At 41.2% G+C, this 27,234-nt stretch overlaps 1 protein-coding gene across 3 annotated transcripts in view; it reads right to left on the bottom strand.

Moving 5' to 3' along the window:
* The window catches only part of LOC104589917 (Subtilase family protein), a 79,760-nt gene that overhangs the window by 36,955 nt on the left and 15,571 nt on the right, over window positions 1-27,234 (bottom strand). For all 3 annotated transcript variants that reach the window (XM_088891387.1, XM_088891385.1, XM_010248394.3), the window contains exon 6: window positions 26,459-26,531. In XM_088891387.1, coding sequence (XP_088747513.1) covers window positions 26,459-26,531 — 73 coding nt within the window. The remainder of the gene's footprint in view (window positions 1-26,458; window positions 26,532-27,234) is intronic.

The raw sequence follows: 27,234 nt of genomic DNA, 5'->3' as shown, positions 1-27,234 counted from the left end.
TTAAGAAGATTATGTGGGACTTTTTGCGAAACCAGGACAGGTGAAGAAAACTCATTTGGTTAGTTGGGAAAAAACAAGTAGAACTAAAGAGGAGGGTAGCTTGGAAAAAGGTAATGTGAGTAAGAAGAATCTATCTCTTTTAGGTAAGTGGTTGTGGAGGTACCCCCACAAAGAATGAAAAGCTTTGGCATAAGCAAGTGACTAGCATTCATGGGCTATCAGAGAATGATTGGGATGCTAGTTTGATGCACAAAGCTACTGTTTCCCTTGAAAGCCAATACATGGTGTTCCCCCTTTGTCTCTCAATCATATGAAGTATGACTTGTCCTTTGGTAATAAGATTAAATTTTGGTTTTTCTTTGAGATTGACACCAATCAGAAACATATTAGAGTATCTGGATGGAGTGGCTGAAATTTTTTGATTTCTCTGGATTTTTTTTCTAGGGTTTTCCTAGTCCTACGATTAGTTCTCTGATTTTAGCCCTAATATTCTGATTGTCAGCAGTTTCTGGGTGATTGTTAGATCTGTTTCAGCATTCCAGACTGATTGACAATAATTTCTGGGTCATTATTAGATTTGTTTCAGCATTTCTGGGTGATTGCTAGACCTATTTCAGCATTCCAGATTGACTGTTAGCAATTTCTGGGTGACAATTAGATCAGTTTCAGCATAAAAAAAGATTCCTTGATCAACTCCCTGGCATCAACACCTTCTTCCCCCACCTCTTCTTCAGTATCTTGACAAACAATATCCACTTGACTATCAAGAAAACACTCAGACTCCTTCAGACAAATTTCTACCACCAATTTACCACTTATCTTATCTTCTCTTATACACCCTTGAACACGAGACATAGTGTGTTTGGGTTTACTACCTTAACCATGTTTATGGTCAACCTGTTTATCACAATTAATAAAGGTGTCCATTTTGGGTTGATCCACTAAGCTTGAAAATCACCTATTTATGACCCAATGTTTCAAGTATGTTTTAATTTAGAGATAATGGTCTGTACTATATTTGGATGAAATACTATTAATGGTAGGTAAGGATGACATTGAAAGGTTTTCATGAATTTGTTTTAGTAGACTCCTCTCAGAAGCGGATAGGGCCGGATCTTTAAGAGGGTGGAGAATAGATATAGACTATCGATAACCCATCTTCAATTTAAAAATGACATAATAATCTTCTGTGAAGGTTGTGATCTGATGGAGGTAAGGAATCTGAAGGATTTAATAATTCACTTTGAGAGGGCCTCAAATTTGAAGATAAATTTTGAGAAGAGTTGTGTTGTGGGAATACATTTGAACAAAGAGGAGATGGAGTCTATAGCAGCCTCATTAGAATGCACTTGGTCTCAGTGGCCTCTATCCTACCTAAGACTTCCTTTAGGTGCAAATCCAAAGGAAAGTAGGTTCTGGAACCCGGTGGTGGAAAAATTCGAAAAAAGATTGGCAGCTTGGAAGAAAAACTATATTTCCTTGGGGGGTAGAGTTACTTTGATTAAAGCAACTTTAGCCAACTTGCCTTTATACTTCCTGTCAGTCTTTAGAATTCCTAAAAGGGAGGCAAAGAGGTTGGAAAAACTGATGAGGTACTTCTTATGGGAACCTGGGGAGAGAAAAATGATCACTTGATTAGGTGGGAGGTGATGAGTCAAAGCAAAAAAGGAGGCCTAGGCTTAGGGAATGTGATGAGTAAGAATGAAGCTCTTTTAGATAAGTAGCTTTGGAGGTGGCCCCTGGAGAGGGAGAGGTTGTGGCATGAAGTAGTGAAGAGTATCCATGGCTATTCTGAATCAGGTTGGGACGCAGGGGTATCCCGAAGGACTTTGCTCACAACACCTTGGAAGGTTATTTCTGGCATTCTCCCCAAATTCCTCAGATTTGTAAGGTATGATGCTTGTTCTGGAAACTCCATTCTTTTTTGGGAAGATATTTGGGTGAGCACTTAACCCCTAAAAGACTGTTTCCCTTCTCTCTATTCCATCTCCCTCTTTAAAAAGAAACCCATTTCATTGTTCCTTTCCCCCTGGTTCGCCCTTTGGGTTTCGAAAAGGGTTAAGGGATGAAGAATTTCTTTGTGTTTTAGAGCTCTTGTTGCTTCTAGACTCGGTGTGTTTGGACCCCCCTAACCCAAATAAAAGGGTTTGGTCTCTAACCCTGGTTGGCTCCTTCACTTGTGTATCTTTCTTTAAAGCCCTTTGCTCCAACTCCTCTCAAGTCTTCCCCGTTAAAGAGGTTTGGTCAAGGCCAATACCCCCTAAAATAGCAATGTTCTGTTGGGAAGCCTATTATGGTAAGATCAATACTATGGAAAACTTGCAAAAGAAGAAACCTTAAATGTGTTTGTCACCAAAAAATTGGTGCTTTTTGTGTAATGTGAAAGGTGAGAACTGTAATCATTTGCTGATATTGTGCTCTTTTGCTGCCAATATTTGGAACTGGGTTGTTTCATTATTTGGGTGCAAGTGGAACTTGCCCTCCAAAGTAAAGCTGCTATTCACTCCGGCTGCCTTTGGGAGATTGACAAAAAGAGGGAAGCTAATGTGGAAATGTATTAGAGCCGCTACCTTGTGGACGTTATGGGAGGAGAGAAATGATAGAATATTTCAAGAAAAGGAAAGAAGTCCTTCTAAAATCAAGGAATGCATAATGACAAGGACAGTCTCATGGCTGAAATCTTCACACTTGTTGGCAGATTACTCCTTTGATGACTTGAGGAGAAACTGGGCAACAGTGGCTTCTACAGTCTCCACAAAAAACAAATCACAAGCTGAATGGAAACCCCCACCGAATGGAGTGGAAAAATTGAATTTTGATGGTAGCTGCCAAGGTAACCCAGGGCCATCTGGAGTAGGAGGGATTCTGAGAGACAAAGACAGCAACATGTTGTCTTTATTTTCAAGACCAGTGGGTATTGGTGATTTTGTAACGGCAGAGATACTAGCAGTGGTACAAGGTATACAGATGGCCAGTCAACTTGGAGTGAACAATTTGATAGTAGAAGGAGATTCCAAGGTAGTAGTGGGCTGGCTGACAAGTCTAGAAACAGCTTGTTGGGGCAAAAGGGATTTGTTAAAGAAGGTTAAATGGCTGACAAGAAATATGGTTGTCAGCTTTCAGTGGGTCAGCAGATCAACAAATGCAATGGCTGATTCTCTGGCCAAGCAAGGGGTGTCAAGGGGAGATCTGTTTTGGGCTACTTTGTAATTGTGTTTCAGGCTTGTGTATGTTTAGTGTTGATGCTTCAGTCCTCAGGGGAGGTAACACCTCATGCCTCCTCCTAGGCTGACTGTACTTTCATTATTTGAATTAATAAAGCTACTCTCATTTATAAAAAGAATGATGATTGAATGTTTATTTTACTACTTAAATCTATTTATTGTTTAATTTTAACACATGTTGATTTTGTGTTAATCTGGGACATATTGTCATTTATTATAGATTTAAATAGGTTATCAAGACTGTCATGTCAACAAAAAAAAATGACCTGTTTAAATAAACACGTTATGCAGGTCATGTCATGTCACCTATGTAATAAATAGGTTGTCTTCATGTTTGAAAATTTCACATGATTAATTAGTCGTGTCGTGTATTCATGTCAACCCATGTATCCAAAATACCCTCGTCTTGACACAATACAAGAACATGAATTGCCATCCCTACTCAAGAGATAGTACCCCACTGTTACGGTTCAAAGCAGGCTTAGCCTTGCCTACGCTTGGCAGGCTTACGTTAGGGACATGCCCGTCATTTTCGCCTGTAAGATTTTTGGGAGAACTGATGTCATCTTCAGGCAGACCACCAAAAGCTTAACGTACTCTTTGAGGAGGGGTGGTCAACCTCCTTGGGTGCCTAACCTTGGCACTCCTAGACCTTCATCCCCTTGCGGGGCGGCCCTGGTTAACGGCTAGCATGGCTACCAGGGTTCCTCATGGGCGCACACTTGCTCATGGGGACAATGTTGGACCGGCACTGCGCTACCGATACTCAAGGGAGGCTTGGCATGCGGGCCTGGCTCAAGCATGTCCCTTTACCTCGCCAGCCCCTTGCCCAAGCTGATTGAGCTATCCCGTTGCCCCTAGCGCACGGGTGTGTTCCGGCCCAAGCGGTTGCCTATCATCATGGCACACAGGTGCCTGTCATCATCGGCATACAGGAGACCCTTCACATCGGTGCCAAGTCACCTCATCGGCGCATGGTCGCCTTCCATTATGGTTGTCCCCCTTTAGCACGTAAGCGGCGCCTCCCATGGACCGGTCTGAGCCAGGAGAGTGCCCCGGCCATTGGACTTGAGGTCATGATCCAGTGCTACTGACGTTGGTGGAGCCATCCCATCGGGCAACTCCTAGCCTCTAAGCGCATAAAGGCTTGTCCTGGCCTGCCTTGGCCAGGACGCCGCACGGGTTTCTTCCGCTGTAGAACTACCCCCGTGACACCACGGCTTTGTGTATTGAGTGGATCCACACTTAACTACTAGGGTCATTGTGACCCCAAGGCTTTAAGTGTGGTTCTGCCAAAAAGAATTTGGAATCATTAAATGAAAATACGGAATTCCCATGAGATGGAAATCAAAAGTTTGATCATAATGATGGGGTAGTAGCTATTTCATAAGTTTAGATAGAACCATTGTCCAAGGAAATCATTATACTAATCATTGTATGCACCAAGGAACACCTCAAGGCAAGGCATTCTTAAAATGCTTCAAGGCACTCATGTCATGTAAGTCAAACACTTTGTGGATTAAAAGCATATATGATGTATATGGTTTTGGACAAAGCTTATGTTATTAAGAAGAAACCTCTTGCAATAAGAAGTTTCAGAAATCACACATAAAACACGGAAATATTATGGTTTCAAAAGTTTTTATAGATTAAGAGTAGGCTTATTTGAGATTGGGCCAAACAAGAAGGTGAAGAAAATAAAGAAGATGTAAATCAGTGCTCAAATATTAGGTGTAAATTTAAAGATTAGAATAAGGAATAAGAGAAGTAAGAGCAGCAACACAAGAGAAAGTTGAAAACAGCCCTCTTGAAGTATAGAACTGCTTGATATTAGATGCAAAACCAGAAAACAAACAAGAGAAGATTAAGAAGATGAGAGAGAGAGAGAGAGAGCTGGTGCCAATGAGGCCCTTGGCACTCTAAAATATTTTATTAAGTTAATCTTTGAATTATTACAGAGAGGCCCTTGGGTGGGCAAAAATTACAAAAACAGAGTATATAAGAGTATGGGCCCAGAATAAGGCCCATTACAGAGGAAAACATAAACATAACATAGAATGACAGCCTACGGGCCATTCGGCCCATCTCCTCTACACTCCCCCTCAAGCTGAGCATAGATGTTAATCATGCCCAGTTTGCCAATGTCATGTTGAAGCCTTGCCTTGGAAATACCCTTGGTGAGGAAATCTGCCAATTGTCCTTCAGAAGTAATGAATGGAAAACACACTTCACCGGAAGAAACTCTTTCTCGAATAAAGTGTCTATCAACCTCAATATGTTTGGTTCTATCATGTTGTACTGGGTTGTGAGCAATGTTGATGGCAGCCTGATTATCACAGTACAACATCATGGGTTTGCCATGATCAATCCCAAGTTCCTCCATTAAGGACCTTAGCCACAACAATTCAGAGACTCCATGTGCCATGGCTCTATACTCTGCTTCTGCGGAGGATCGGGCCACAACTGATTGTTCTTACCCCTCCAAGAGACAACATTACCAGCCACCAAACTTTAATACCCTGAAGTAGATCTTCTATCATCAATATTTCCAACCGAATCAACATCAGTATAGGCTTCAAGTTTCAGATGACCATGCTTGGTAAATAGAATTATGTTGGACAGTTTTGTATGCCCTTAGCTTCAATCAGAATGATGTGCATTAAAAGTTTATTGTAAATGAATAAAAGTACATATTTGATTCATGTTCCCTTGGTATGTTTCAGTGTAATACCCTTAAACTGGACACTTAATGAGACCCGTGTTAGTTTAGAATGTTCACAGCCAGTGGGTCGGTCTGGGGAGACCTATCCTGATAAGGCTGACACTGTTGCGCCACCAAGTCGGTTGGGGTGGCCTGTCTCAGCTGCCAGGGTGAGACCCTAGGCACATACAGTGTAGGATTAATTGAATCTTTGAACTGGACCAGATTTCCAGCATTGCCCTGGACCTTGGAGACTAATGGGCAAAACTGGAAAGTTACACCCGACCCCTAGACTCGATTATGATACTGCACTAGGTGTCGGATTGGGCTGTCTTTGATGTACCAATCAATGAGATCCTTAGCGGGGGTCAAAACCTGGGTATGTTGGGACAGTCTGAGAATTCATCTTAGTGGGTGATCATAGTGACAGGATCAGCCCCTTTGTCGGACAAAGGTAATGATCGGGGATGCACTCTCACTGATGGAAACCAAGACTGCCGGCAGCCGATTTCAATCGTTGAGATTTGTTTTGCAAAGTATTTTTTATATGAGATATAAAAGTATATATATTATGGTTTCTAAAATGTTTGCAAAAGGTTTTAATTCCCGGGATCCATATAAGCAGAGAGTGCAACACTGTTCCTTGCGGCTGAGGGAGAGGTCCTATCTTGTCGGGCAGTGTTTGATCAGTATGGGCTGAGAGGTTGAGTGTAAGACCATTGAGGGCACTACCTGATGAGCTAATCTTGCATCTGCCCACAGCCCCTGGGTGTTACAACGTGGCTTGGCCCAGGGACCACTTAGGGTAAGTGTTGGGCCCATAGAGCCCATTTGATGGGTTTCAGGGGGTGCATTGTCCATAGTAGTGTAATCGGCCAGGCCTTGTAACAAAGGCTGGGCCGAACCCATGTGGCTGATGTGTAGATCAATGTTTGGGTCCCACGCCATACAAGGAAGTCCAACTGGGCAGCAGTTTGGAAGGCTAAGTGAACACACAACCTTAATGGGCCTAAAGCCCATTTCGAACTGGGCTGATTTGAACAGTTTAAATGAGGGGCGGATCTGGGATTAAATCAGTTGATAGGATTGGGCCTTGACCCTATCCACTCAGAGAGACCATAGATCTAAATAAGATTTAGATCTAGGAGCCTCCTAATAGGATTAGGAGAGGGTTGATCTAATCTACAGATAAGATAAGGGTTCTTCCTTACCACTTAAAGGGACTTCTAATCCAAATATGATTTGGATCAGCAATTCCTAATGGGATTAGAAGCTGATCCCTTTGAGCCTATTAAAGGAGGAGGGGGCGGCAGCCTTTAGAGACAACAGACAACACAAGAGAGAAAAAGGTCTCTAGTCTTCAGAGCGGAAATCACAGAAGAAAGATTTCTGCAATCCCTGCAAAAACTCTTTCTTGCCGCCTCCTTCCTGCCGCCGCCAAGCCTCCAGTTCGATCTCCAACTTTGTGGGAGAGATCAAGATTCGATCTTGATATCAGCCCTTTGTGAAAGGACTGATTGGAAGCAGTGCTCACATGCCATCCAGTTATTCCTACGAAGGATCAGGTTCTTGGAGAACGCTACTCATTTTGCTCCATCCTGCATTGTGCCATCTTCACTGGGAGCAGTCTTTGGATCCTTCCTTGGGTGTGAACACCTCCATTGAGAGATAATATTTCTCTGTATCAGATATACCTCTCTCCTACTTCTTTTGGTTCAGATCTGGTTCAGTTCATGGCTCAAGATTGGTCCTTGAAAATATGATTTTCTAAATAGGGAATGCGATTCCCAGTTGAAGGTAGAGAAAAATTTTTGAAATTCGCCCCCTTCATTCCGCCAGATTTGGGCATCCATATGATGGATCTCTCATCCCTTCAAATTCCTTTTCCTGGAGAGCATTTCAGATAGCACAAAATTCGTTCTCCTGCTGCCATATGAGTATCTCTAGGAGCATGCATGAACTGGCTAATACAACTAACAGCATACGCAATATCTGGCCGAGCCATGCACAGGTACAGAAGCTTCCCAAGAAGTCTCTAAAAGACCCCTTTGTCTTCCAACAATGTTTCATCCGAAGCTATAAGTTTGTGACTCATATCAATGGGAGTTGCAGCTGGTCTAGCACCCATTTTTCCAGTTTCAGACAGCAAATCAAGGACATATTTCCTCTGGGAAATAAGAATCCCATCCTTGGATCTAGCAACTTCTATGCCAAGGAAGTATCGCAACTCCCCCAGATCCTTAATCTCAAATTTTGTACGGAGGAAAGACTTAAGGGCCCGAATGCCGGAGGCATCCTCACCAGTCACTATAATGTCATCAACATACACAATGAGATACACTACTAGAAATCCACTTTTCTTCACAAAGAGTATGATTTGACTGTGTCTGAACATAACCGAATTTAACAAGTGCAACTCTAAATTTCTCAAACCAGGCTCTAGGAGACTGTTTGAGGCCATAAAGTGATTTCTTCAATTTGCATACCTTTCCTTGCATATCTTTCCCATACATTCCTAGAGGGAGACACATGTAGACCTCCTCATGTAAGTCACCATTCAAAAATGCATTCTTTACATCCAATTGATAAAGAGGCCAATCAAAGTGAGCTGCTAGAGATAAGAGAACCCTCACAGATATCATCTGGGCAACAGGGGCAAAGGTCTCCAGGTAGTCAATCCCATATGTTTGTGTGTAGCCTTTTGCAACAAGTCTGGCCTTGTACCTCTCAATAATCCCATCAGCCCTGTATTTAATGGTAAAGACCCACTTGCACCCAACTGGATCCTTCCCTTCAGGCAAATCCACCACCTCCCAAATTTCATTTTTGTGTAGAGCATCCATTTCAGACTTCATGGCATCTCCCCATTCTGGAATCCCAAGAGCTTCTGACACAGACCTAGGAATGGGGTTAGAATCAACTGAAGAGAGGTAGGCAAAGTAAGAATGAGAAACTAGATCATAAGAAAGGTGTTTGGAAATGCAGTATGTAGTACACTTCCGCTTTCCTTTCCTAACAACAATGGGGACATCAAGATCTGGAAAAGATGGTTCCAAAGAGGCTAAAGCAGTACCTGTTATCTCATCTGTGATTGGGAATGTATGAGTCTCATCTGTTGTAAGGGAAACAACTTGCTCATTCCTGGATCTTTGCCTTTGATACACTTTGGGATTATGGGTAGGACGAGGAGGTAAAGAAATAGGGACACTATGAAAGAGGAAAGAAGTGGTTGATCCTCCTTTGATTCATTTGGTGAGGATACAAGCTTGTCAAGTGACTCAACTGGGACAGGAAGAGGAAGAGCAAATACTTATGACAGACTCTCCCCCTATTGACAATGTCCTTCTTGAGAGGAACCATAAAAAGGAGAAAGCTCATCAAAGGTAACATCCATAGAGACATGTCGAGTGCCAGTCTTTGGATCAAAACAACAATAACCCTGTTGTGTGGGGGAATAACCAAGGAAGATGCATTTGTGGGCTTTTGGTTCAAACTTATGTCTCTGGGCACTTGGAATGTGAGCATAACAGGTGCAACCAAACACATGGAGAGGAATCGGGAAGAGATCCTTGTTTGGATGAAGAAGACTGAAGGGGGATTTAAACCCTAGAACCCTGGATGGCATACGGTTTATGAGATAGGTAGCAATGGGAACAACATCACCCCAAAATCTTGTGGGAATATGTGAGGCAAACAAAAGACTCCTTGCAACTTCAACAATATGCCAATTTTTTCTTTCAGCAACTCCATTCTGTTCAGGGGTTCTAACACAGGAACTTTGATGAATAACTTCCATGTCAGAGAGATACAAGGATAAACTCTTCTCAAAATACTCTTTTGCATTGTCAGATCTGAAAATCTTGATTCTGGTATCAAATTGAGTTAAAACAAGCTCATGAAATTGCCTCACAAATCTTGGGACTTCATCACGGGATTTCATTAGGTATATCCAAGTGAATCTAGAAAAATCATCAATAAACAGGATGAAATATCTGTAGCTCCCCATAGAAGATAAGTGGTAAGGCCCCCACACATCAGAGTGCACAATACTAAAAGGAAAAGAGGATCTTTTATTGCTCAAAGGGTAATTGTTTCTACAATGCTTTGATAACTGACAAGACTCACAATTAAGACTGGACACACCGACTCCCTTAAACAGTTAAGGAAATAGATGATGACTTAAAGCAGAAAAAGGCAAATGACCCAAACGATAATGACTCAACATGATTCGACTGACAGACTCTGACAAGGTAGATCCAAAGGCAGCATTCTTAGAATGATCAAGGCATTGTCCAGGAGTGTCAAGCAAGTATATTCCATTCGCTTCATGGCCACTCCCAATCACCTTTCGAGACTCCAGATCCTGAAAAACACAGTGAGAAGGAAAAAAGGTTACACAACAATTCAATGACTTGGTTAAGCTACTTACAGATAACAAATTGATATTTAATCTAGGTACATGAAGGGTGGAGGATACGAGTAAGGAGTCCGTAGCCTTGACAGTTCCCTTGCCAGAAATAGAGGCAAGAGAGCCATCGGCTAAGGTGCTTTTGTCACGACTAGGAAGCAAACCATATGAAACAAACAAAGTGGAAAGATTGGCCATGTGTTTTGGCTTCTTGCAATATTCACAGACCACCTCCTTCTTTCCTGTGCCACTGGGAGCCCCTATAACCCCTTTCGGTTTATCCCCCAAATAATGATCATTGATGCCAACTCCTTGAACCTGTACTTGTCTTCTACTCTCTTCACTGCTGACCAAAGCATATGCTTGCGACAAAGAAACACTTTCCTTGGACAAAATGTTCTGCTTTGTAATATCATATTTAGGATTCAGCCTAGTTAGGAACTCAAAGACCCTGTTCCTTTCAACTAATTTCCTGTATGTTTCAACATCATCGAGGGTATCCCATGTTACAGCCTCTATCAGATCAATCTCTTGCCAAAAAGATTTCAGGGTTGAGAAGTATGTCGCAAGGGATTTCTCCCCCTGTCTTAGATTCTTCACATCATTCCTCAGTTTATAGGCTCTGGCAACATTCAATTTCTGGGAGTAGATTTCTGCAACACTATCCCAGATTTCCTTAGTCAAGTTCATCCAAAGATAGTATTGACTAATTTGTGGCTGCATTGAATTCACAAGCCACCCAATCACTGTATAGTTTTCTTGCATCCATCTCTCATAAGATGGATCATCCTCTGGGGGAGCTTTCTTGCTCCCATTTTCCTTTGCTACAAATATGGATTTTCACTGATTGTGACCATGCCAAGTAGTTGGTCCCATCAAGTTTAACTGTAGTTACAGCCAACATAGAATGGGCTGGGGTTCCCAAAGTCTATCCATATTCAGCAACACTCTTGCTTTCAAGGTCTGAGAAGTCCATCATGAAAAGGTTCCAATTAGGGTTTTAATAAGTTTCTGAAAGTGCAGGGATTCTTGATGAACTTGGTTTGAGCTGAATCGGCAACACCACACAGCTCACAAAATCAGTTCAGTCTTGACAACCGTGACAGCCAAGCTCGGTGGCAGCTCTTTCTAGAAGAAGAAATACTATTTCAACCTTCAAGGGGCAACCAGCAGACCTCCAAACACAAAGTACTCCAGGTCCCCAACAACCGTTGTCCCAAAGAGAAGAAATAACAGTCCACAGTCCTTAAGAGGCCTTTTAACAAACACTCTGTGTGCAGTAGTTAACACCCTACTGATAACTAATAGAAACCACTTCAATAGTATTTCGTATAGGTCCAAGAAAAGGTTGGGCTGAATTAGAGACTAATACCACCGAGTCCAAACCAGTTTCAGCAACTTGACAGTCCAACAACGAACTGCTCCCCAAAATAACCCAAAAATCTCTGAGTTGAATCAATCCAGCAACAGCCGAACAGTAGGGCAGAATGGAGAGGGGTTTCGAGTACTTTAACAGCCCTCCCAAGCAAAGAAAATAACCCAGCAATAACTGCGGTAACTTACAGTATGTGAATCTCTTATTTGAACTTCAAATTAGGCCGAACACCATTCTCTCTGATTCTTCCTGGTCACCGAACTATTCTCCAAGTGGGTAAAGACTTGGGCACCCTCCAATGACCTCCAAGAACCAGGCAAATGACTTTAAACTTCCAGCCCTAGAACATCCTCATGCAGTCGGCTGGACTAGAACCACACGAGGGTCACGCCAAGCTCTGGCCTACTCTAATACCAAGTTGAAAACAGCCCTCTTGAAGTATAGAACTGCTTGAGATTAGATGCAAAACTAGAAAACAAACAAGAGAAGATTAAAAAGATGAGAGAGAGAGAGAGCTGGCGCCAATGAGAGTTAGAGAGTGAGAGGTTCGAACTAAACCTCCCTCTAACACTCTAAAACATTTTATTATGTTAACCTTTGAATTATTACAGAGAGGCCCTTGGGTGGGTAAGAAATTACAAAAACAGAGTATATAAGAGTATAAGCCCAGAATAAGGCCCATTACAGAGGAAAACATAAACATAACAATAGAATGACAGTCTATGGGCCATTCGGCCCATCTCCTCTACAGAGAAGAAGATGGCGAAAAGATAAGGAAGAAGAAGAAGAATCGAATTATCTTCCCTTTCTCCTCTAATCCTTTTTTATTAAGAATTAAAATTAGAGTAATGACAAGTATGCCCTTAAGTGGGCAGCCAACTAGGCAGTAACATAAAGAGATTAAACAAAAAGAAATAACAGGCCCATTAGCCAACAATAAAAGAATAGATATTACAAGAGAAGATACTAGGACCCATTCGGCCCAGTCTCTTTACAAAAGAAAGCTCTTAAGAAGAGGTAGGCTGGTTCGTGCTCAAATTTTTCGAGAAGATTAGTGCCCAAGCACGATTTTGGATTGTTAAGTCAATTGCTTGTGTTTTGAGCTTGCATGAATTTTGGCTTCTGCTTGGGGTTTGGTATCTGTTCTTCAGATGGGCTGACTTTCGATTTGTTTGAGACTTGCCGACTGGAAGTTAAAATTTGTTGGGTCTTTGGCTATGGTTGGGTTTGTTGGAAGTTGTACTGTTTTTCTTGTGTGGTTGGGTGTACTTTTGTTGTTTTCTCTTCTCTTGGTTGACTTCTGGTCACCTTCATGAACAATTAAATGAATGGCATGATTCAGAGGGAGAGAGAGAGAGAGAGGCACCAATGTACCATTGGAAAGGATAAAGCCAAGATTGGGCATACAGAGAAGGAGACAACATGAGAGAGAACAAAAAAGAGAAGAAAATAAAGAAAGAAAACAAAACATGTACTTGTGCTACCATTATGAACAAAAAAAGGAATACCATACCAAACCTAGGTTTAAAAATGATAATTTTAACACATTAACCTTTATATATATAGTAGTAATTATACATTGCCCTTGAGGCTGTGATAATTATGTATTTATTCTATGGGACTCTAAAAGTTGCATTTTTACCACTATAACAATATAAAATTAATAAAACATTGAGTACAAATGTACAACTAAATATTATTCACTAACATTTAAATTAAATGATGGTAGAAGATATTAAAGACAAATAATTACTGATAAAATGTATAAAGTCTAAAATACATAAATAAAAATTATGATATAATTAAATCAAATTAGGAAGTAATTACTCTTTTTGATGAAATTATATATTATCATTCATTCCTTTATTAGAAATATAAATTGTAGAGAAGATGAGCCGAATGGCCCATAGGCTGTCACTCTATGTTATCTTTATGTTCTCTGTAATGGGCCTTATTCTGGGCCCATACTCTTCTATGCTCTTTTTTTTGTAATTTCTTGTCCAACCAAGGACCTCTCTTGTAATTACTCAAAGATTAACTTAATAAAAGTGTATTAGAGTGTTAGAGGGAGGTTTAGTTCGAACCTCTCATTCTCTAACCCTCCTTGCCGCAGCTCTCTCTCTCTCTCATCCTCTAATCTTCTCTTGTTTGTTTTTCTGGTTTTCTTGCACAGTCCCATACTTCTAGGGCTGTTTTTCAACTTGGTATCAGAGCAGGCCTGAGCTTGACGTGGCTCTCATGTGGTTATAGTCCAGCCGACTGCATGAGGGTGTTATAGGGCTGGAAGTTTTGACTCATTTTCCTGACTCTTGGAGGTCATTGGAGGGTGCCCAAGACTCTATTCGCTTGGAGAATAGTTCGGTGACTAGGAAGAATCAGAGAGATAGATTGTTCGACCTGATTTGAAGCTCAAATCAGAGATTCATACAACTGTAAGTTGCTTCAATTATTGCTGAGTTATTGCTGGGTTATTTTTCTGATTTGGGGAGCTGTTAAAGTACTCGAAACCCCTCTATATCTGCTCTACTGTTCGGTTGTTGCTGGACTGATTTAACTCAAAGATTTCTGGGTTATTTTCTTATCCTGTTGGACTGCCAAGTGGCCGAAACTTGTTTAAACTCAGTGGTATGAGTCTCTACTTCAGTTCAGCTACTTCTTGGACCTATACGGAGTGTTCTTGAAGTGATTCCTACTTGTTAACAGTGGAGTGTTGACTGCTGTATACATAGTGTTTTTAAAAAGGCCTCTTAACTACTGTGGACTGTATTTTTGCTCTCTTTGGGAAATTATTGTTGGAAACCAAGAATACATAGTGTTTGGAGGTCTGCTGATTGTTTCTTGAAGGCTGAATCAGGCCCTCCTCTTCTTGAAAGTGTTGCCACCGAACTTGGCTCTCACGGCTGTCAGGTCTGAACTGAGTTTGTGAGTTGCTGTGTTTGTTGTTGATTCAACTCAATCTGAGTTCTTCAAAATCAGTAGACTAGTGGAGGCTTGCCGAAACCCTAATTGAAGTTTTTACATAATGGACTTCTCAGATATTGAGAGCAAGAGTACTGCTGAATATGGACATACTTTGGGAACCACAACTGATTCTTTGTTGGCTGTAACCACAGTTAAACTGGATGGAACCAACTATTTGGCCTGATCACAATTCGTAAAAATTCATATTTGTAGTAGAGGAAAGTGGGGGTTTATCTCTGGGAGCAAGAAAGCTCCCCCAGAGGATGATCCCTCTTATGAGAAATGGGTGCAAGAGAATTACACCATGATTGGGTGGCTCGTGAATTCAATGCAGCCACAGATTAGTCAACATAATCTCTGGATGAACTCGGCTAAGGAAATCTGGGATAGTGTTGCAGAAACCTACTCCCAAAAACTGAATGTAGCCAGAGCCTATAAACTAAGGAGTGATGTGAAGAATCTAAGACAGGGGGAGAAATCCCTTGCGGCATATTTCTCAACCTTGAAATCTCTGTGGCAAGAAATTGATTTGATAGAGGCTGTGACATGGGATACTCCCAATGATGCAGAAACCTACGGGAAATTAGTTGAAAGGAACAGGGTTTTTGAGTTCCTAACTGGGCTAAACCCCGAATATGACATCACAAAACAAAATATCCTATCCAAGGAATGTGTCTCACTATCTCAAACATATGCTTTAGTCAGTAGTGAATAAAGCAGAAGACAAGTATAGGTTCAAGGAGTTGGCACTAATGCATTTGCAAATATGGGGGTTAAACCCAAAGGAATTATAGGGGCTCCCAGTGGCACTGGAAAGAAGGAGGTTGTTTGTGAATATTGCAAGAAGCCGAAGCACACCAAGGACAAGTGATGGAAATTACATCCCGGACTTGTTCCTGTTCGATTCCAGAAGAAAAATGATAGTAGAAAGACAGGGAGTGCAAATGCAGCCACGGGTACAGATGCTGAAATTGAGTCTGCCTGTGCACAGTTGGCAGCCATGAAAGTTGAGTATGAAAAGTTTGGAAAGATGATCAGCCATCTTGAAGGAGTGACTTCATCATCCAACCCTTCAGGAAATTCAGCCACCACAGCATTTGCTCACTCAGGTATAAGAGCTCCTGCTAACCATGCAACCACCTTAGGTAATCCTAAGACCCCTTGGATCATAGACTCAGGTGCTTCTGATCACATGGCCAATCTTTCCACTTTGTTTGTTTCATATGGTTTGCTTCCTAGTCGTGACAAAAGCACCTTAGCCGATGGCTCTCTTGCCTCTATTTCTGGCAAGGGAACTGTCAAGGCTACGGACTCCTTACTCGTATCCTCCACCCTTCATGTACCTAGATTAAATATCAATTTGTTATCTGTAAGTAGCTTAACCAAGTCATTGAATTGTTGTGTAACCTTTTTTCCTTCTCACTGTGTTTTTCAGGATCTGGAGTCTCGAAAGGTGATTGGGAGTGGCCATGAAACGAATGGAATATACTTGCTTGACACTCCTGGACAATGCCTTGATCATTCTAAGAATGCTGCCTTTGGATCTACCTTGTCAGAGTCTGTCAGTCGAATCATGTTGAGTCATTATCGTTTGGGTCATTTGCCTTTTTCTGCTTTAAGTCATCTATTTCCTTAACTGTTTAAGGGAGTCAGTGTGTCCAATCTTAATTGTGAGTCTTGTCAGTTATCAAAGCATTGTAGAAACAATTACCCTTTAAGCAATAAAAGATCCTCTTTTCCTTTTAATATTGTGCACTCTGATGTGTGGGGGCCTTACCACTTATCTTCTATGGGGAGCTACAGATATTTCATCCTGTTTATTGATGATTTTTCTAGATTCACTTGGATATACCTAATGAAATCCCGTGATGAAGTCCCAAGATTTGTGAGGCAATTTCATGAGCTTGTTTTAACTCAATTTGATACCAGAATCAAGATTTTCAGATCTGACAATGCAAAAGAGTATTTTGAGAAGAGTTTATCCTTGTATCTCTCTGACATGGAAGTTATTCATCAAAGTTCCTGTGTTAGAACCCCTGAACAGAATGGAGTTGCTGAAAGAAAAAATTGGCATATTGTTGAAGTTGCAAGGAGTCTTTTGTTTGCCTCACATATTCCCACAAGATTTTGGGGTGATGTTGTTCCCACTGCTACCTATCTCATAAACCGTATGCCATCCAGGGTTCTAGGGTTTAAATCCCCCTTCAGTCTTCTTCATCCAAACAAGGATCTCTTCCCGATTCCTCTCCATGTGTTTGGTTGCACCTGTTATGCTCACATTCCAAGTGCCCAGAGACATAAGTTTGAACCAAAAGCCCACAAATGCATCTTCCTTGGTTATTCCCCCACACAAAAGGGTTACTGTTGTTTTGATTCAAAGACTGGCACTCGATATGTCTCAATGGATGTTACCTTTGATGAACTTTTTCCTTTTTATGGGTCCTCTCAGGAAGGACATTGTCAACAGGGGGAGAGTTTGTCACAAGTGTTTGCTCTTCCTCTCCCTGTCCCAGTTGAGTCTCTTAATGAGCCTGTGTCCTCACCAAATGAATCAAGGGAGGGAGGACCAGTCACTTCGTTCTTCTTGTCCTAGTGCTCCTATCTCTTTACCTCCTCGTCCTACCCACAATCCCAAGGTGTATCAAAGGCAAAGGTCCAAGAATGAGCAGGTTGTTTCCCTTACAGCAGATGAGCCTCATACACTTCCAATCACAGATGAGACTACAGGTGTTGTTTTAACCTCTTTGGAACCATCTTTCCCAGATCTTGATGTTCCTATTGCTGTTAGGAAAGGAAAACGGAAGTGCACTACACACTGCATTTCCAAACACCTTTCTTATGACCTACTTTCTCCTTCATACTTTGCCTATCTCTCTTCAGTTGCTTCTAACCCTATTCCTAGATCTGTGTCAGAAGCTCTTGAGATTCCAGAATGGAGAGATGCCATGAAATCTGAAATGGATGCCCTACACAAAAATGATACTTGGGAAGTGGTCGATTTGCCTAAAGGGAAGGATCCAGTTGGTTGCAAGTGGGTCTTTACCATTAAATACCGGGCTGATGGGACTATTGAGAGGTATAAGGCCAGACTGGTTGCCAAAGGCTACACACAGACGTATGGGATTGATTACCTAGAGACCTTTGCTCCTGTTGCTAAGATGACATCTGTGAGGGTTCTCTTATCTCTAGCAGCTCACTTTGATTGGCCCCTTTACCAGTTGGATGTAAAGAATGCGTTTCTGAATGGTGACTTACATGAGGAGGTCTATATGTCGCTCCCTCCAGGAATGTATGGAAGTGATATGCAAGGAAAGGTATGCAAATTGAAGAAATCTCTTTATGGCCTCAAACAGTCTCCTAGAGCATGGTTTGAGAAATTTAGAACAGCACTTGTTAAATTTGGCTACACTCAGACACAGTCAGATCATACCCTTTTTGTGAAGAGAAGTGAATCTCTGGTAGTATATCTCATTGTGTATGTTGATGACATTGTTGTGACTGGTAATGATGCCTCAGGAATTCGTGTTCTTAAGTCTTTCCTTCGTACAGAATTTGAGATTAAGGATCTGGGGGAGTTGAGATACTTCCTTGGCAAAGAAGTTGCTAGATCCAAGGGTGGGATTCTTATCTCCCAAAGGAAGTATGTCCTTGACTTGCTCTTTGAAACTGGGAAGATGGGTGCTAGACCAGCTGCAACTCCTATTGATATGAATCACAAACTTTCTGCTTCTTGGGAAGCTCCTGTACCTGTGCATGACTCGTTCAAATATTGCATATGCTGTTAGTTGTATTAGCCAATACATGCATGCCCCTCGAGATACTCATATCGCAGCTGCAGAACGAGTTTTGTGTTATTTAAAAGGCTCTCCAGGAAAAGGGATTCTGTTTACCAAGCATGGACATCTGAAACTTGAAGCCTATACTGATGTTGACTGGGCTGGAAATATTGATGACAGAAGATCTACTTCAGGGTATTGCAGTCTGGTGGCTGGTAATGTTGTCTCTTGGAGGAGCAAGAAACAATCAGTTGTGGCCCGATCCTCCGCAGAAGTAGAGTATAGGGCCATGGCACATGGAGTCTCTGAACTGTTGTGGCTAAGGTCATTGATGGAAGAACTCAAGATTGATTATGACAAGCCAATGATGTTGTACTGTGATAATCAGGCTGCCATCAACATTGCCCACAACCCCATACAACATGATAGAACTAAACATATTGAGGTTGATAGACACTTCATTCGAGAAAGAGTTTCTTCAGGTGAAGTGTGTCTTCCATTCATTACTTCTGAAGGACAATTGGCAGATTTCCTCACCAAGGGTATTCCCAAGGCAAGGCTTCAGCATGACACTGGAAAACTGGGCATGATTAACATCTATGCTCAGCTTGAGGGGGAGTGTAGAGGAGATGGGACGAATGGCCCATAGGCTGTCATTCTATGTTATGTTTATGTTTTCCTCTGTAATGGGCCTTATTCTGGGCCCATACTCTTATATACTCTATTTTTGTAATTTCTTGCCCACCCAAGGGCCTCTCTGTAATAATTCAAAGATTAACTTAATAAAATGTTTTAGAGTGTTAGAGGGAGGTTTAGTTCGAACCTCTCATTCTCTAACCCTCCTTGCCGCAGCTCTCTCTCTCTCTCTCTCATTCTCTAATCTTCTCTTGTTTGTTTTTCTGGTTTTCTTGCACAGTCCCATACTTCTAGGGCTGTTTTTCAACTTAAATGCTTGTGACTGTAGAATGATTTAAATCTATTTTAATTAGTGACTTAGGAGCGAAGGGAACATTTTGACATTTGGGTAGATGATGATGAAATGATGAAGTGCTACATGCTAGTGTCTATGTTGAATTTGTTGCAACATAACACCAAAATTTTCCCAATGCAAGAGATATCATGCAAAAGCTTCGAAAGATGTTTGGAGCACAAACTAGGGAAGTAGGGTAAGTGAAATGAGAGGTTTCATGAAAAATAACAACTCAGGAACTCTAGGTCATGATCACAAGCTGATAAATGAGTATGTAAATATGCTACATATCCTAGGTGTAGAGAATTGTGTGCAATCTCAAGTAGATACGGTTCTTGAATCTCTGCTTAGATTCCTTCTGAAGGAATGGTAGGATCCATCTAATGGACGCCAAAAAGGTTGCGGAATGGGTGGCTGAATTTCAAAAATTTCCTACCTTCCTCCAACTGGGAATCGTATTCCCTAAATTTAGAATACTTGATCCAAAGAAGCAGTATCTCCCAAAGTTGGTGTTCACGCCCAAAGAAGAAACCAAGATCCGCTCCTGCTGAAGATGACACAACTATGGATGGAACAGAACCAGCAGGGTGCGTCCTACACACTGGATCCTTCGCAAGAATCCTCTGGAAACTCTGAACACCGAATCTTCTTCAGTCTTTCTTGCAAGACTGATGTCAAGAACTGATTTCTTGACTTCCTATTGTTGCAAAGATCGAATCTTGCAATAGTGAATGGCGGCGGCAGGAGGAGAACTCCAGGGACAAAGATGGCTGAACTGCTTTTCTTCTCTCTGGAGTATGAATGAGATCTAATCTCAATTCGCAGGGAGTTTTCTTTCACCAAAACCCTAGTTCGAATTCTGATATATTTTCTCTTGTTTTTCTCCTCCTTTCTTCTTGATTAAGAAACCTCCTAATTAGGAGTTATCCCAATCCAAATCTGTATTTGGATAGGGGATTATCTTAATCCTATCTACAGATTAAGTTAGTTTACTCCTGATCTTATCAAGAGGTTACAAGATTCAAATCTAATTTGAATTTGGTCTCCTGGAGTGGATAAGGTTAAAGGCCCAATCCTTTTACTAACATTAATCTCAGATTCGCCCCACAGATGGGTAATCATATCAGCCCAGCTCGAAATGGGCTTTTGGCCCATTAGATGTTCAGTGTTTAACTAGTTTCCAATCTGCTGCCCAGTTGGGCTTCTTTGTATGGCGTGGGACCCAAGCATTGATCTACACACCAGCCACATGGGTTCGGCCCAACCTTTAATACAAGGCCCAGCCGAATTCACTGAAAGACTCAGTAAACCCCTGAGCCCATAATATGGACCCTATGAGCCCAACACTTACATTAAGTGGTCCCTAGGCCAAGCCATCTTATAAAAACCCAGGGACTGTGGGCAGGTGCAAGATTAGCCCATCAGGTACTACCCTAAATGGTCTTACACTTAACCTCTCAACCCTTAATGATCAAGCACTGCCTAACAAGAGAGGACCTCTCCCTCGGCTACAAGGAACAGTGCCGCACTCTCCACTCACATGGATCCCGGGAATTAAAACCATTTGCAAACAATTCGAAACCGTACATACATATATATATATATATGTACATAAATATATTAATTTTGCAAAACAAAATTCCAACGATTGAAATCAACTGCCGGCAGTTTGGTTTCCATCAGGGAGAGTGCATTCCCGATCATTACCCTTTGTCCGACAAAGGGGCTGATCCTGTCACTATGATCACCCACTCAGATGAATTCTCAGACTGTCCCAACATACCCAGGTTTTGATCCCCATCTAAGGATCTCACTGATTGGCATATCAAAGACAGCCCGATCCGACACCTAGTGAAATGTCATAATCGAGTCTAGGGGTCAGGTGTAACTTTCCAATTTTGCCCATCTGTCTCCAAGGTCCAGGGCAATACTGGAAATCTGGTCCGGTTCAAGGATTCAAATAATCCCATACTGCATGTGCCTTGGGTCTTACCCTGGTGGCTGAGACAGGCCATCCCAACATTTGGTGGCACACCAGTATCAGCCTTGGCAGGATAAATCTCCCCAGACTTATCCAACGGCTGTGAATATTTAAAACTAACACGAGTTTCTATAAGTGTCCAGTTTTAGGGTCTTACACAGAATTAAACCAAACAACATGAATCAAACATGCACCTTATTTATTTCCACTAAATAACAAAAGTACATCAAATCGGATTGAAGCTAAGGGCATACAAAACTGTCTAACACCTTCAACCATATTTATCCATGTTGTAGACTAAGATAGCAGTAAGGAACTTTAGTTCATGATCACATGGTTAAAATGATTATGTAAACATGCTAGATAAATATCATAGATATAGAAATTCATGTGCAATCTCAAGGGGCTTTTGTGGGTAAGAAGTAGGTTGTTGACCAACTTTTAATCACAAATGAATGTGTGGGGAAGGTGAACAGAAGAAGAAAGAAAGGGATTGTATGCAAGTTGGATCTAGAGAAAGCTTATGATATGGTTGACTGGTCCTTCTTAATGCAAGTGATGGAGTGCTTTGGATTTGGGGTGAAATGGTGTAAGTGGATTTTGGGGTGTCTTGAGAGTTGTCATTATTCCATATTGGTGAATGGAACATTTGTGGATCACTTTCCGGCTATTAGGGGAATCAAACAAGGTGACCCTCTCTCTCTCCCTTCCTCTTTACCTTGATTGTAGATGTGTTGGGAAGACTAATAGAAAGGGCAGACTCCAGGAATCTAGTGAAGGGATGGAAGGTTGGAATAGATGGAATACCTATCACTCACTTGCAATTTGTTGATGATACAATTTTGTTCTGTGACAGGGAGGAGGTGGGGTGGGTTAGGAATTTGAAGATGGTAGTGCAAATTTTTTAAAAAATATCAAATATGAGGGTGAATTTGATTAAGAGGTGTGTAGTGGGGATTAACATGGAAGTGAGTGAGGTTTCTCAATGGCCATTGAAGCATTTGGGTTTGCCTCTTAGGGACAACCCGGGGAATGATAACTTTTGGAGCCCGGTAGTTGACAGATTCACTAAAAGGTTGGCTTCTTGGAAAAAGAATTACTTATCATTGGGGATTAACATGGAAGTGAGTGAGGTTTCTCAATGGCCATTGAAGTATTTGGGTTTGCCTCTTAGGGACAACCCGGGGAATGATAACTTTTGGAGCCCGGTAGTTGACAGATTCACTAAAAGGTTGGCTTCTTGGAAAAAGAATTACTTATCCTTGGGGGGCAAAATCACTTTGATTAAGTCCACCTTGGCTAGCTTCCCAGTGTACTATTTATCTACTTTTAGGATCCCTGAGGGTGTAAGTAAAAGGTTAGAGAAGATGATGAGGGATTTCTTATGGGAGCTGGGGGAGGACAGGAAAGACCATAGGGTGAAGTGGGAGATTGTTTCCAGAAGTAGGGAGGAAGGTGGTTTGGGGCTAGGAAACATTAGGAAGATAAATGAAGCTCTTTTGGAAAGTGGTTATGGAGGTTAACAGAGGACAAAGATAAGTTGTGGGCTAAGGTGATCCTGAGTATACATGGGCTTGCTAATTATGGGTGGGACTCTGGACTGGTGGCAAGGACTAATAGAGCCTCTCCTTGGAGATCCATACATACCATTCTCCCTTCTTTCTTGCAGCACATCAGGTATGATCTTTGCTCTGGCAACCAGGTGAAGTTCTAGGGAAACCTTTGGGTGGGAGAAGTTCCATTGAAAGATAAGTTTCCATCCTTAATTCTCCATCTCTCAACTTAAAGGGGAACTTGTGTCTTCCTTTCTGGCCCCTTTTGAGTCTACTTTTGGGTTTGATTGGGATTTGGTTTTCAGAGGAGGCCTTGGGGACTCAGAACTTGAGGATGCTATGGAGGTAGTCCAGATTTTGGGGACTCAAAAAGAGGGACCTTCACCCCCTCTGGTTTCTTTTCCTATGCCTCCTTTTTCAAATCTTTGGTGTACTCTAATAATAGTAGCCTCCAGAATTTTCCTGTGTAGGAAGTTTGGTTAACCGATTCCTCCAAGGATTGGAGCTTTTTGTTGGGAAGCCTTCTTGGAAAGATGTAATACCTGTGATATTCTCAAAGGAAAAGGCCTAATAGGTGCTTGTCTCCTCATTGGTGCATCTTGTGCAAGGCTAATGGTGAAAGCCCCTACCACTTACTGGTTTCATGCCCTTTCAGTTCTGGTATTTGGATTTAGTTTATGGATTTATTTGGTTGCAGGTGGTCCTCTCCCTCAAGCATACAAGGTTTGTTTGTTGCTTCTTTCTTTAGGTGGCTGAAAAAAAAAGAGGTAAAATCATGTGGAGATGTTTGAGAGCTGCAATATGCAGGATGTAGTCATATGAGATTACTAACAGCCCAAGCTGTGGTGTAAAATCAACAAGAAATTAAGAGGATGAGAGGAGAAATAGAGAAGAAGAGAAGAAGATTTCGAAGGAAGGATTTCAGAAAAGAAGAGGATGCTTAATCTGCCGCCCCCCTCTTTCTATTTATATTAATTCTGAAGTAAGGATAAGACTGCTTACATGGCAAAATTAAAATCCTAATAAAAGACAACAATTAAAGTCCTAATAAAAGACTAACAACTAATTGTGGACAGACACTTAAATAACTAGTAGTTGTATACGAGTACAATAGAAAGAGTTGGGAACCACATCAGTGGTTTCTACACTGGACATTGTGGGAAGAAAGGAATCAAAGAACCTTCTCAGAGAAAGAAAGAAAGAAGAGGTGATTGAAGTCATAACAGTTATGGTGATGCAATGGCTGAAAACTTTGGAGATGTTTGTTGATGTCTCTACGAGTATGCTGCTGAACAGTTGGAAGGATGTTGCCTCCTCTATGCCGACTAAATCTTTGGTGTGCCCCGTGTTGTCTCCCCCACCCCCGGGTTAAACCTTGATGGGAACAACGAAGGCAACCCAGGTCCATCAGAGGTTGGAGGTGTAATCAGAGATGAAAGTGGGAAGGGGGTTGCTCTATATTCTAGTCCCATTGGGTTGGGGGACTCTCTGAGAGCTGAACTGTTTGCTTTGTTAGTACGATTAAGGAAAGCCAAATAGTTGAACATCCAAAAATTGATTATTGAAGGAGACTCATGGCTAGTGTTAAATTGGTTAAGGAAAGGTAATGGGATTTTGGTTCTATGCTAATGAGAGAAGGGAGGTTAATTGGCTGCTGAGGGGAATGGACATGTTATGGGCCCGGGCGTAGGATCTCGTCACGGGTCAGTCCATGGGGAAAAGCTCCTGTTTTCCCTTGTTCCTCCCCTTCCTAGCTGAACCTATCTTGGCGTCCTAGAGGGTGATTTGTCCAAGAGATCACCGAACTCTCCTTTTACTCTCTTTCTTGACTGGAAATTTGATATCTTTATTCAATAATTTCAGCTCCTTAAATAGGAGATTACAAGAGGTAAGAGTCCTCCTTGTAGGAAGACTCCTTGATAACTAAACTGCTTACAGATAAGATAGATAAGACTAACTAAACTGCTTACAGATAAGATAGAAAAGACTCCTAGATAAGACTCCCTACTCAAGAAGGATAAAAACTCCCTAAGATAAATCAGACTCTATACTAATCCTTATTGGAACAGATAAGATAAGAGTAAGAAAGCAGATAAGATAAGGATAAGGTAAGATGAACTGTGGCTAGCTAGATAATCTGATGAGGGTCCCACGTTACTGCTGCTGCCGGCGGCGGTACTTCTTCCCCACGAATGCGTCCATAACAGGACACCTAGGTTCTTTGGGTGAAAAGAACTGCAAATACCTTTGCTGATATCTTGGAAAAACAGGGGGTGGGTAGGGGTCAATTGTTTTGGGCAATTCTGTTCTTGTAATATGGGGCCTCAAAGTGCTGTGGGCAAGAACAATACTGGATTTGAAAAAAGGGAAACCAAAGGGCAACTGCTTCCTTTGTGTAAAGGCTGGTCACCAGAAGCACAATTGTCATCTCTACCTAAGATGAAAAATAAGAGTACAATAGATATAAATATTCTCATTGTTAAATCCAGTTTGTTAGTTGGACCCTCTAATTCTTGGTGTATATATCTACATCATCTTATTTTAAACATATATTTACTGTATACAATCTGCTCTGTGGAAAAAGCTGTTTCCTAAGTCAGCATCAGTAAGATAAATAGGCAGTGTCTTTGGTCCAGGATTAAAGGTGTAACTTGGGCAGGCTCAACACAAGCCCAGTGTGGACTAATCCAAATTTTTGCATGGTTTGCATGGAATTTCAGAACCATGGGCTGGGCTTGGGAGACAAAACCTTAGGTATTGCAACATCATGACTTGGAATTTTGGGTCAAGGCCTCAGGTAGCCAGATCCTGGACCCAAAGGTGTTTGCTAATCAAGTGAACTAGAAGTGAAAACATTGTCCCTCCCAAACCCAAATTATCTGAGTAGTGCTCTTTTCAATTCCCTCAAACTCCTGCCATCCAGCAATGTGGAGAGGGATTGAATTACAACTACTGCCTTTGAAGCCAGAAAGGGGAAAAACTAAAGCCAGAGCTGGTGCAAAAGATCTCCACTAAAATAATTGCAGGTTTCTTTGCTTGCCCTCATCTTCTTCTTACAACCTGCAAATGATAATTGTAGGTTGTAATTTACACAACACTGTTAAAAAGAGGTTTTTAATCTTATTTAAGAATGAGATTTATTAGGTACAAAGCAATGAGAAGAATTGAATCTTAAGTTACAAGAGATGTCCAACTTTTCTGAATTTTAGCAAAAAAAAATGCCTAAGCCCAATAGCTCTGACTAAGATGTGTTAGGATTTAAACAATCAGCTTAGTTTATCTTGGGTTGGGTGGGGCTTTGGGCTGAGGTGCCAATACATGTAATCAATAAAAAAAACTTAATATTCACAAAAGCACCATAGATGATCAAGTCAAATGAAATTTTGGCCTACAAGACCTTCTGGAGGGATGCATCAACTAGTAGATTTCCAAACCCAAGTGCACCAGCCACATGACAAATGTGTTACCTCCTCAAGCTAACAGATAAATAAAAATTAATTACCACATACCTGATCTATGGCAGCAACAACATCTGCAGCAAAGCCTCCAAAACTTTTGTATAGTGCCTTGTAAACAGCAATGCTGAAACAAATTGACAGACAGTATTAAATAATGACATGAAAAGATTTGAGAACGTCTATGTAACATGAAATAATTATATAATTAGAAATATATTTTCCAACATGGCAACTTCAAGAGGCCAACAGGCTATTAAAGCTTAAGAACTTAGATGTGGTGGCATTTGGATAACATTCTATATTATAGACACTGAAATATAACCATTAAGTCCATCAGATTTTCATTATTATACTAGAAGTCTAGAAGTTTGATTATTCTGTGAAGATGCACTATGTTAAATTCCAAATTTTGGTTGAAAGCACAATCTAAAATTAGACTGGATTAGAATTGATTGTAGAATCCTAGCCAAACACCTTGACTATCATTAAAATTCATTTCTGAGCAAAATCCAGATTCTAGAAAGCTAGCCAAACACCCTAATGTTCTTATATTTGAAGCTGAAGTTTTAGTACATATAGATTTGGAGGTGGCAGCAAGTATGCATCCATTTGTTTGTTTGTCTGTCTGTGTGTGTCTGTGTGTGTGTGTGTGTGTGTGTGTGTGAGAGAGAGAGAGAGAGAGACCAGCAGCATGGCAACAATTTCTATGATTCCATACATATTTTGCATATGGATCTATATTTCTATTCTCAAAAAATTGAGCATCTATCTCTAATAAATTGTTTGTATATTACTACTATAAGAAATAATTAACTATAAATAGATTT

The sequence above is a fragment of the Nelumbo nucifera genome, chromosome 7, assembly GCF_055504915.1.
Source record: "Nelumbo nucifera cultivar China Antique chromosome 7, China Antique-T2T, whole genome shotgun sequence".
NCBI lineage: Eukaryota > Viridiplantae > Streptophyta > Magnoliopsida > Proteales > Nelumbonaceae > Nelumbo > Nelumbo nucifera.
Note: the sequence above shows the minus strand (reverse complement) of the source record. Positions and strands in the feature narration are given on the sequence as shown.